The sequence below is a fragment of the Rhamphochromis sp. 'chilingali' genome (genome assembly GCF_963969265.1).
Source record: "Rhamphochromis sp. 'chilingali' genome assembly, chromosome: 7".
In the NCBI taxonomy this organism is placed as follows: domain Eukaryota; kingdom Metazoa; phylum Chordata; class Actinopteri; order Cichliformes; family Cichlidae; genus Rhamphochromis; species Rhamphochromis sp. 'chilingali'.
The window spans coordinates 10,840,968-10,853,623 of record NC_137934.1 but is presented as its reverse complement, the minus strand read 5'-3'; the positions used below and the strand labels follow the sequence as shown (position 1 = coordinate 10,853,623).

At 40.4% G+C, this 12,656-nt stretch overlaps 2 protein-coding genes across 2 annotated transcripts in view; one reads left to right on the top strand and one right to left on the bottom strand.

The window, feature by feature from the left end:
• The window catches only part of cacna2d4a (calcium channel, voltage-dependent, alpha 2/delta subunit 4a), a 107,338-nt gene that overhangs the window by 41,409 nt on the left and 53,273 nt on the right, over positions 1 to 12,656 (top strand). The gene's annotated exons all lie outside the window — the stretch shown is intronic.
• Positions 1 to 12,656, bottom strand: part of lrtm2a (leucine-rich repeats and transmembrane domains 2a) — a 28,039-nt gene that overhangs the window by 9,419 nt on the left and 5,964 nt on the right. Inside the window, exon 2 of the mRNA XM_080886803.1 lies at positions 10,016 to 10,215. Within this exon, the coding sequence (XP_080742929.1) occupies positions 10,016 to 10,100 (85 nt within the window). The 5' untranslated portion in view covers positions 10,101 to 10,215. The remainder of the gene's footprint in view (positions 1 to 10,015; positions 10,216 to 12,656) is intronic.

The window sequence follows — 12,656 nt, the reverse complement described above, 5'->3', positions numbered from 1 at the left end:
CTTAATCTCTGGGAAAAATTAACTCCACTTCACAAATGGATAAAAGGAGAGATTTTTATAGTATCCCGAAGCTTCCTGTGCCGTCTGACTTTGTAGTGGAAACGCTTTAGAGTGCCAGGCTTTCACTCCAGCAGCTCAGTAGGAATCTAGAAGGCTTTTGCTATACAGTGGCTTTGAATTTCCCAAAACAGGTTGGAGCTATTTGTAAAGGTACAGTAGTGCAGGAGATTTGCGAGGATAATGTAGCTCCGAGGTAGAAGCACTGTTATACAACTGAGAGAGCAGAACGGAGCTGGAGAGAGAGAAATTGTGTTTATTTTTCTCCTCTCATATAATGTCACATTTTCAAAATGCGGTCGTCTTTGTGCACCAAAGAATACGTTTGCTTTATTTTGCAAAGGTATTCCTCCTCTCTCTCCACTCTCTCATATCTGTTGCCTAACACCGCCCCTCTCTTCTCCCATCCCTTTGCTACTGTACATTATAACTCATCCTCATCATTTGCTATTTTATCTAGGGATTGAGAGTAACGTAGTTTCTATTCTCTGTATGTCCTGTACATGTGGCAGAATTGACAATAAAGTTGACTTTGACTTTGACTTTGATCCGCTGCAACCCTCCCCTCAGTGCTGAAGCAGATCTTCCAACATTTATGAGTGGTTTTAGCTGCTCTCGTGGAGGTGGTGGTTGTTGTTTTTTTTGGCTTATTTTAGCTTCTCCAAATCCTCTCTGATGCAGCGCTCCACACAGCCAAACCAGAAGGAGGGAAATATTCTGCCACATTTAGAGGAAGACAGGGAGAATTCTTTCCAAATAAGTTAAGTGGTTCTGTGCAGTTTAGCTCAGTCCAAACAGACTTCAGACTGAATCTTTTATAAGAATTCCCTAACACAATCCGTAAAAGCGCTGACATTCTTGGGAAGTGTGGGCTGGCGATGCTCTCAGCGATGGGAAACAAACTAAGACGCAGCATTAAAATGCAGAAGTGTGTTTGTGTTCGATCAAGGCAACTCTAAGGGCAGTATCGCTCGTCAGATTCTAAACAGCCTCATCTTGTTGTCAGAAGTGACAGTCATGAAACTTTTAGACACCAAGCAGCTCAAACCTGAGGAGTATTAATAATCAATGGTTGCTGCCTTGGATTCCAAATCCATGCATATTTCTTACCATATTAGAATGAAAATATAGTGTGTTTGTGCAATAATAGGCACATTCTTAATTGTTAATGAAGGCTGAAGAGTTTCTCTTGATGAAGAAAATGCATATTTCTTAACCTCTTTTCCGACTTTCCAATTATATTTTAATAAAACGACTGATCATTAGAGCTGTTTGTTTTTAATTAACATGATAGCTTGCCCACCCATTTACAATGTATGTGTGCTGGTTTTTGTGTTTGAAGTTGTGCGAGAGTTCAAATGGCATATCTATCGTAAGTAATCTCTGAAAGAGGATTATCCCTGCCAGTGTATGTTTGCATATTCATGTGTGTCCTTGTGTTTCTGTGCGCAGTCAGTTGTTTCCCTGGCAGCGATTTCTGTCTATATAGTTTCTCTGTATATGGAAAGGATTGCAGGGTCATGGCTGGTGCTGACATACGCATGGAAATACATGCACGTTTTAATTAAACGGACAAAAGTTCTGCACTGTACATACTTTGAAACTACAGTTTAATGTAAGACAGTAACTTCTTGATATAAACTAAAAAGGGACTTTTTTGGTTACTATTGTTTTGTTTCTTTAATGTTGTTACACTACTATATTTAAATACCTTATTGCTGTAAGTTTAATGCTTTTTTAAATTAAGTTTCTCTGGTTCAAAATCGAGCTTTTGGGCATTTAAGCAAAGAGCCTGTACTATCTCACTGAACGGTATAAATGCATTTTCCTGTTATAACAGGCCATGTGATAGGATGACATATATTTATGTTTGAGTAAATTAAATGCCACTTAAAACCACTTAAAACTGTTTTTTTTATTTTATTACAATGCTAGTGATTTTCTTTCTTTTATATGCAGGAAAAGCCCTGATGTGCTGACCAGGCTCTCAGACTCACCTTATGTTTATTTTATTTCTTTTCTTGAATTAAGAGGTGAAACTAATAGCATTACTGTATGTTGTGATGAATATGTTACTTTACAGTATCTTCTGAATTTTTGTAGCAGTACAGTATCGTTGTTACATGTTACAGTATGGGATGACCTTTGCAGTCCTGTGTACCTGGCAATGTTTGACAATGTCTCCAAGGTAACGGCTTTTGACACCTCAGGGGCCTCTTGTGCCTGTAAGTTTATATTCAAGGGCCCTTGGGTGACACTGAACCCAGGAATGATGTCATCAGCTCCGGCACTACTGTTACTGAGCCCAGTTGTATGTTACCAAGGGCCAAGCTGTTTTCCATGCAAGCGACAGACTTGCTGCTATCTTGTTACGAGGAGGACCAGCTGTCCTCCGCGCAGCAGACTCACAGGCCCGTGTTTCTTCACTCTTTTTTTCATTATGCTCGGAGTTTAAAACAAATCCATTGCTGCTATTAGAGTTTAATTTTTGGCACAATTGCCAATACCACATAACGCCCTTGATATAACGTTAAAGCACACCTTTATGCGAATAAGATAATAACCCCAAAAGTCCTCATCCAGGCATCCATCCAGCTAATTTTGTGATCAGGTGATAAATCAGATAAACTGTTACTGGTTACAGCTTTTTGAATGTACACATTAATTTTTTTCCGTGACTGTTTTGTTTGTTTAAACGCTTGGGTAAGGGCACTGGTTTGTGTGAAGCAGGTGATTAATGTGCCCTTAAGGCTAATGCAGAGTCCCAGGTTGGAATCTGCCCCGAGGCCCCTGATCTTTCTCCCAGCTTTCTACTCTTCTGTCCACTGTCTTCTCACAACAAAGGGGAAAAGGGCAAAAATGTATTTTGGGGGGGGGAAAAAACAACCTAAACAAGCAACCTGCCCTTGTAGTTCTATGAATCCGTTGCATTCGCACACTTTCAGTATTTTGTATTGAAGTTATAGAATCTGCTTTAATCCTTGTTTGTTTTTATTTTCATATCACCTTAAATATGATAAATGCTGTACAAATATTATATATTATTATGTAAGTATATATCATTTAAAGCATGTGTTTGGTGCATTTTATTGACAGTTAGTGACTAGTGTGGTTTTCCTGAAGTTGAATGGCACACAACAAATATCTTAAAACCTGTCATATATAACGTGAAATCAACCATCTGCATTACATCAGAACATGAATTGTAATGTTGCCTGTTTTTCTACAGCAGCAGCAGCAACATCCATGTAATTTCTCAGAGGCTATAATATGCCTGATCTCAACTGTAACCCAAGACCTTATTTACTTAGCAGACAGAAAATAGCCAGCTAGTGTGTGTGTGTGACTGCGTGTGTTAATACCTCTACACACACACACAATACACTGCAGCACTACATGTGTTTTTGGCTTAGATAGATAGATAGATAGATAGATAGATAGATAGATAGATAGATAGATAGATAGATAGATAGATATTGTACAATGTCAGGCTCCTATCAGTACAGCTACATTATCAGTCATATAATGTTATTGGAGATAAGAGAGGAAAGAAGTTCTTCTTTGCCCCACATTATCTATTTTCTGTCATGCACCTTTCCGCCTGACTTTCAGGCACATCCATTTATAATCGCTTAACCAAACGCAGGAAGTAATGGTCGCACACACTGACTCACAAACACACTGGTAGCATTTAAGGATAAGCAGGAACACAGTGTAGGGGTTTAGGCTGTACTCCTGCTGTCACTGTGATGAGGAGAGGAGAGAGTGTTTTCTTGCAAATCTTGATTTTTTTTAAACCTCTTCTTCCGGTAGGATTACCTCCAATTACCTCTCCTTCTCTCTTTCTTGCTCCCTTTCTTCTCTCCTTCCTGTTTACGCCAGCCCTGCTCTCATTCTCCATTTTTATCCCACCTGCTGCGTCAGTCTCTCTCCCCTGTCCATTTCTCCTGTGATGCGGCAGTAAGACAGTATCATTATTTTGACTTGCAGCGGGGAGTGGGTAATGTGTAGGCCGATCTGCCTCTCTAATTCCTGCTATTTGTATCAATTTGTAGTGGCACACGTGCTCGTTCACACAACAGTGGGCCTCGTGGGAGCGTGTGACATGCATTGACATTGTTGTTTGTGATAGTGGCTATTAATTAGCAAGAGTGGCAGGTAAGACAAAGAGATAAAGCAAAAAGGAGTTGGGGGGGGGGATCCACGAATTCATGCTTTGGCAAAAGAAAGCATCATTTTCAGGCAGTGTCAACACCTTCATTGGAGCTGCTGCACGTGGTACTTCACTGCAACACCAGCTCTTTGATGCACTATGTACTGACCAGTCACCAGGGCTGTAGTTCAAGGCTGAATACATTCAAATTTTGGAACGAAAAAGAAGGACGTCCGCCTTTTGATGTCGCATCAGCATCAACGTGACAGGAATAGAATACACTTTGCCTTGGATGTGTGACAAGTCGTAATGTATGCCCACTCATTCTTCAGACAGGATGGATAGGCAGATGGTATTGATCCACACACACGCAGACACACACACGCAAACTTCTATATATGAAATAGTTGTCATGCTGTGGTTTTTATGCCAGTTTCTTTTCTGAATCTTCAGTTGGCTATTTTGTAATTAAATGTGTTTTAACTAAATTTTTAGCATCATATAATTAGAATTGAATTCACAGTATTGTTAAAAAAGACAGTACTCCATCCAAGCACTTTGATTCTTTTTAACCATTCTGTTGGAGATTTGCTGCTGTGCTTGGCATCATTGTCTTGTTGCATGACCCATGTAAATGTTATGGCCTCACATTAGAATACTTGTCTGCTCTTGTCTGTAAAAGGACGCTATTGCAGAAGTCTTGCGGTTTGTTCAGATGCAACTTTGCGAACTTAAGCTGTGCTGCCACGTTCCCTTGAACTGAACTGAACTGAACTGAACTGAACGCTTGTTCAGTTCAGTCTTTTTCTAATTGTACTGTCATAAACTTTAACCTGTAACATGCTAACTGACCCCTGTAAAGTATGAGATGCAGCTGCATGGTCTGACCTTGGGGTGAATTTGCTGAGACATCCACTCCCTGGAAAAATGCAGCTTTGTGTTTACACACACCTGAATGCTCCAGACCTGCAAACATCTGTTTTTATAGATAATCAATAATTGAAGTGCATTTAATTAGCAGCACCTGACTGCTCCTTACCCTCTTAATTCTTGTGGAAGCAGTGAGAGTGAACTTCAGTCACAGGACTGAAAAAAACCCTCCTTTTTATATGATTGTAATATATAAATTTAGAATGGTCTGAAGTAGCTGCTCTGATCCTGAATTTAGAATTAGTTCCAAAGTGCTAGAAATCTTTTTTTTCCTTATTGCATGACCTTTTCAGAGGCTTTTATTTTTTTTCACAAGGACTAAATGAGGACATCTCAAAACGCTGTGTTATCGACCATTAATTTAGGACCATTATCAGCCATTTTCTGTGATTACTTAGCCAGGAAAGGAGTATTTTCTGTCAGGAATAGCCTTGCTATGATCATTATAGCTTATCAGTGTCAAGCTAGATCTGTGCTAGATGTGCTGTGAGTGTGATACTGTATCTCTATCATTTGGCGAGTGTTAAAATGCTGTTTGTGGGGCTTAGGATTTATCTGCACCACAAACACCATCCAGTGGATTTATCCCTGCCAGTGTCCTTTGAAAGTAGGCCAGGACCATTTATTTGTGTGTTTCATCTGGCACATTCCTGTTGTACCTGCATCTAACCACACAGTGGTAAAAAAGAAAGAGCTGGCGGGTATATGCATGGGAGATTTCTGCATGCCTTTGAGCCGAGCTGTCACAAAATTAGGGCCACAACAAACTAGATTATAGCTCGCCACAATCAATCGCCATATTACAAGACACAGCTAATAAGCTGGCTATGGGAGCAAGCCACAGTGACCCTTTAGCAGATGATATTTACATATGCACAGAAAAAAACCCCAATAAAATATAATAACATATAAGAAAATATGAAAAGTTTATATGGAAAATTTGAAGTAATATTGAGTAAAGGGGAACAATATTAATTACATTTTTTTATAGAACAAAGAAACAATAAAGAGTAGAAATCCTCTTTCATTTTACTTTAATGAAGCAATTTTGTTTTTTGTTGACTTTAATAATTAGGATATTTATTTATTTCTTGCCTTACATTAAAATAGCTATTGATCGCAAACTTGAATTAGCCAGATGCTTTGTATGGTTTGCCAACGAGCTGTCATTCCAGTCTCATATAACACTATGTGAAGGGATGATCCTCTACTCCAGCCCTAATGCTGCACACACACAGTGTCCCACTGCGGTTGGTTTCATGCCAAACCCAACATCACAGCAGGGTTGAAAAGTGCCACTAGCTACTAACCACCTGGTGGTAGGGATTTTTTTTTTCTTGCCTCTCGCCTTTATTTAGACAGCACAGCAGAGATAGGCAACAGGGGGGAAAGGGAACAGGGAATGACAAGCAGCAAAGGTCTAGCTGAGTGGGAGTTTATCCTGGGACTCTGAGATAAAGGGCATTTTAGCTCATTTGGTATGCATCTTGACTACCCTACAATCGACCCTAAATCATTACACTTTGTTAATCAATCAGTTTAACAACCTGGTAGCTGCTGCAGGTCGACCAAAAAGTACTTTTTATTGAAGCCATTTTACTGTTTTTAATGGCAGTCAGTTTGAAGCGGCTAAACTAACTGTGATGGCTAAATTCCAAACCTAATGCTACACCCTTAGTCAGTGCACTGTATTACAGCTAAGTCATGGTATTATGGCTTCACTCCAAGCAAATATTGTAACCCCAGCCAGTGTATTATATCGCTGTTCAAAGCCAAATCCCAACTGCTGTCATTCTCTCTTTCACTATCACTCTCTTGATTAGAAGCTCTGCAGCCAGGGATTTGTTTGGGGTTGGAACAAACACATAAGCTCACAGTCAGATCCTGTGTATGCTTATGTGTGTGTGTGAGAGAGAGTAGGAATTAACTGATACCTTCTTGTGTGCAAGTGTGTGTGTATGTGTCAGAAGAGTCTCACAGTCTGCTGGGATGGTGGAGTCCTGGAGGCACCATATGGTCTCCGTGCCGCTCATAGACCTCTCTGTTCTCCTCTTTCGCCTCTCCTCCTTCTTCCTCACTGTCTGCTCTCTTTCACTACACCTCTTTGATCTCACATCCCTCTTCCTCCTCATCTCTACTCCCCACTGTTTCCCCGTTTTTTCTTGCTCCCTGTATTTCACTTTGTGTCACTCATGTATTTAACTCATTTAACTGTCATGTCTAAACTCTTTTAGCCGTTTTAGCCATTTTTCTTTAACGTTTCTTGATGGTGTAGTGTATCTATTTAGAGTATTTCTGGATTTTGGTCAAACTTGTGGAGTGCATGCTTTTCTAGCTCGTATATTCACCAGGGAATATAAAAGTCCAGATAGATATCTGGGTTGTTACCATACAAGAATTTCGAACTTGATACAGATACCCAGAAAAATACTTAACACCGTTTTCAATACCACAAGGGGGATTGTTTTTAAAGTAATGTGATAGTGGTTTGTGCAAATGCATGCCATGAACCATGCAGCTGGGTTTATTTCTTGTCTTCTGGTGGTTTGGCATCATATTTTCAGATGATCAAATAGAGTTGATAAAGTAGGCTGCCACTGTTTCGGTGTAGTTGCTGATAAACTTTTCTTTCCTTTAATCTGAGACTTTAAGAGAAACATAACACTTTTTAAAGGACAAATAATTGTGTTATCCTGTTAAATTAACATTGCCAGTTACAGCTGAGCAGGCCTGATAATGTTTGTTGCCTAGCTTGCACATTAACTTTATCATTAGCCATAGCTGCTAGCCACTACCTTAATGATAATGGCAGCTAATGTGGGTAATTGCTAATACTTAAACAGCTTGTTAGCGTGTGTGCTGGCCAGGTTATGATAACGGTTCAATGAAAATGGGGGGAGTTCTGTGCGGCACTGTTGATATCAGCGTTGTTGCAAATAAATATCTAATCCTATAGTAATTTTAGTGTCAGTTAGTATCCGAGTATCAATTTTCCAGACAAAAAGGGTAAAGCATTTAAATACATTTTTGCATTTGATAATTTTATTTGGCACAACAACTGCAGAACACCCACAAGATGTCTGCCACAGCCTCCATCCATCAAGGCCAAAACTAGCAGACGCTGAAGAATACAAACACTTCCCAAAAGTCTCTCTCCATTTTTCTTCTTAATCCATTTTCTGTCCTTTGAACACACCATTCTTCAGCATTTTGCAGTTCGTGCAGAATTATAATGACAATTCAGTGGAAACACGTAGTTTCAAATCCTCCCTGTCAAATTCTAGCTCTGAATGAACTTCTTCAGCAACACGTGGGCTTCATGATTTGATTGTCATTGCTGGCGCTGATGTAATGAAATTCTTACTGCTTTCTACTCTCGATATATCCGTTTCTCAGTAAGTTATATAGTATATGTATGTGTTTGAATTACAGCCTCAGTGGAGAGAGCGGAGGGAGATTCTTTGCTTTGCAAGAGGCATACAGAACAACATTGAAAAAGCAGAGGGAAGACAGGGAAAACACCTGTTTTCAAAGAGTTTGGAAATATTTGTAATGCACATTATGTGCCGATCAAGTGCATTTATCTTAACTGAGAGAGAGCTTTGGCATCAACACAGCGTGCTTCTTTTTAATTCAGTGTAATTGCAAGGAAAGGCTCTGAGACGTTTGATGACAGATAGAATATTTTAGAGGAATTACTATTCCTGAACAGCTTAGAGTAGACCCTACAGCAAATATGCTACTAAAGCTTACGCAGGCATCCGAGTTAAACTGATTTGAATTAAATACGGAGATGAGAGAAGGTTGGAGAAAATGTAAAGTGCAGGTAGAGAGAGAAAGGAAGAGGTATAAGGTGCTGGTATGGAGACAACGAGAAGCTCAGAGGGAGGCATATCTGTTGACTTAGAGTTTCTGTGTGGGTGTTTGGAGGTTCAGACACATAGTGTTGCCCTGTTATTTAGTGTCCTCGGTGTTACACAGCAGTTTGTGGGGGCGTCTTTTTTTTCCCCCCCAGACACCTCAGGACCAATAATACCTTACCTCGCCAACAGGAAGACAAAGATCCCTGTTCTCTTAGTCTCTCTCTTTTGTAAAGCCATTCATTTACAGCATGTGCTCCTTCAGCATGCGCATGATGTAAAACAAAAGAGGAAAGGAGTGCCCTTGTGTTTGCCTATTAGCTGAAAAATTGGCTGGAATCGCTCAGAGAGTGAGAACCATTTGTGCCACTGTCTGCTCCACAACACACACACACACGCATACAGCTGTCCTATCTGTTGCTATGCCACCCGACTTCTGATGGATTTTTGTTTTGACTGAGTGTACGCGCAATATGAGACGAAGGGGGGAAAAAAGAAAAAAGATAATGGGTCCAAAGAGACTTGGATGCAGGGATGGACAGGAATAAAAGGAAGAGGCAAAGGGTGACAGGTGAAAAAAGGAGTGAGATGCAGAAAAAACAAAGACAATAAGTGAAAGGAAAGGAAATCTTGTTTCGGAAAGGAAGCGATAGGGTGAATTAAAGAAAGAAAATATCATATCACTACATCTCACTGGCTGGATTAATACAGTAATGTGGCATTTCTGTGGAAGCCTTGGCACGTGGCCACAGTATGCTCAGTGCCCTTGTCCTTTGAGTGCGCGCATGTCCGTGGGTATGTGTGTGTTCAATCATGCTGGCATGCAAATATTAGCAGCTGTCAAAACAGACAGTGTTCCTCCTTTCATGCATAGTTTGGAGTACAATAGACGTGAATAAAATAGACTGGAGTTGAGTCGGAGAGGAACAGCATGTTTTCCTCTCTTCTTGTTTTTTTTTTCATAATCTCACTCAATTTTGTCCCTATTAATCTGCTCTTTGTTTTCTTGACTCACCTGGTTTGGCCAAGTAGCAGTGGTAGATAGTGGCGCTAGCTGGGGGAAGGCCAGTGCCCCCGGGGGGGTGGGTGTGGGGGGGCATGACAGAGCACTGCGGCCTTCCTCTGATGGAGGGACGGGACTGTGGAAGCGGTGTCAAGGCGCCATGAATGAGGCTCCCGACAATGTGGTGAATGTGAAAAATCACACCAAATCACCTGAACAGACAGAGAAAAGACAAGTATGACAAACACATCCACAATCCAACCTCAAATCCTGATCCCGAGACCGTATCGCATCGATTTGTTATCTCACGGGTTGCCAAAACCCCCGTGCAAACATGCATGCGCACTCCCATATGCCGTCAGCAGTGAAGGCTAAAGCAGCAGGATACTGTGTGTGTGCGAACACTCATGTTTGTGATACATTAAAAGTGTGCTTTTGCGTTTGCACCTATCCTGGCAAGTGTGCATATTTATGTATGCGCATGCAGTCATCACAAACCACTGGTACATAATAGACATAAATAACACATGTTTTTATTTTGCCTTTAATGCAGACAGACCCCCTAGTGCTAACTGTCTGGCACCGAGAGACAAAGTGTGAATGACACAGAGGGAAAATGGGAAGACAACAGTGAGAGAGAGACAGAGAGATGGATAAATGTAGAATCTGTAAATTACAGCAAAAGTGGGAGGGAAGGAAAAGAAGAGATGAATGGAAAGAATAAACAAGTGTAAGTGTTATTGTGGGGCTACAGAACTACCCTTGAGCAAAGACAGCAAAAGGTGATACAATGCTGCTCATACTCTCTAAAGCTTCAGCTTGGCAAGTCTGTGAAAAAAAATCAACAAAACTTTTAGCAAAGGAAACAGTGAAACTATCCTCATTGATTTCCTTATAGAGGCAGCAAATCTGCAGAACCTCCTCATTGCAGAATGCTGCAGAAAACATAATTACATATTATGGTTTTTTTTTTTATATTTATATTGTTAAGTTAAGTTAGGACTATGATAGAGTTCAAAGAAGACTGTCGATCTTCCATATTTGTTAGGTCGGGTCTGTTCTTGGACTTTCTGGCCATTCGTTTCTTGCACATATGTGGTAAAGATGAGATTGGCAAGGCAGCAGCAAGATCCAGAACACAACAGAGGGCATGAGTGAGAACAGATAAACATGAAACATGAAAAGAGGAGCAGGGATGAAGGTGGGCTGAAAGATGACTTTTAGATGTGTTGCGTCTGTACCCTGGTCGAAGCACTAGTAAGTCTTTCCCCCATAAAGATGACATTTGATTTAATTAAAAACCAGTTTTGAAACGGCAGTATATATCGATAAAGACATGATTTAACAACCATTAGAATAGTTTACTGGTTTTTCCAAAAGTAGCTGCATAGACAGTGACCACCCTCACTAACTTCTCATGCAAACCCAGTTATTTTGTTCTATAAGCATGCATGAAATATGACAGGAACCACTCAGTTCAGAAAAAAGCTTAAAGGGTCACTCCTAGTTGGCTTTCAAGGTTAATGCCCCCAACTGGATGTGTAGAATGGACTGAGATCGGCTATAAACTATAAACTTGTCTTTGTGGCCTGTTTGAGTTAGTCATAGAGCTAGATGTGTTGTTGTTTGGACTTGTAACTCTGTAAACTAATTTCAGTACAGTTTACTTTATATAGTACCAATTCAAAGCAACCCTTGCCTTAGGATTTCTACAAAATTAGATAGATAACCACAATAATCAGGCATTCACTGGTAATCAAGCACTTGGTGACAATGGGGAGGAAGAACTCCCTTTTAACAGGAAGAAATCAGAATCAGACTCAGGGAGGGGCAGCCATCTACCATGACCAGCTAGGTGGAAGAGGGGAAGAGAGGAAATGAGAGGAAAAAAGTTTATTGTATCAGTTCAATAGATGGACTGAAAAATGAATGACCTGTGTCAATTACATCACTGTAGTGAAACTTATCTCACATGCTTAAAAACAAAGTTTTCTTGTCACTGTTGAGTAATTGCAGTGAAAATAGGTCTTTACAAGTGGGAAATTACCATAGGAGAAAGCTCTTATGACATGACTGACATGGCACAGTGTTGACTCATAACCCCCCTCCCCCCTGGGCCAATCAGTGTAATTTTGAAAATGCTAGAGTGTGCTGCTGTGAGATGTGCCTTTTTCCCAAAGTGTCATCACAACCCAATCAGCAGTGTGTGAAATATCTCACTAATCAGATTAGGCTGTTGTTCGATGGTTAGCTGTTTGCAGGGAAAACTCAGGCCGACTTTTTCCACACGGTTCATTTCGCTGTCGAGTTGAACAGAGGCAAAGGTGCATTTGCGCATGTGATTTGCACTCATTTGATGATACATGTGCAGCAACTGTTAATTTACACCTGTACTACCTTAAATAGCCATGTTAAGAAAAATAACCCGAGGTAGCTGGAGGATAATGCTGTTGTGTTGTTCAACTTTCTGTGCATGGAGGCTTACTTTGAGAAGTATCGGTCGATCAATGTGCTCTATCAGTCTGCTAATCAGTTGTCAGTATGATAATTGCAATTGGTTGAATATCAATACTAGGGGAGAGGAGAAAAAAGTGGTGGAGTCACTGAATTAGGTGGGATAACGAGGAAAGGAGATATAGTAAGAAGATAGTGA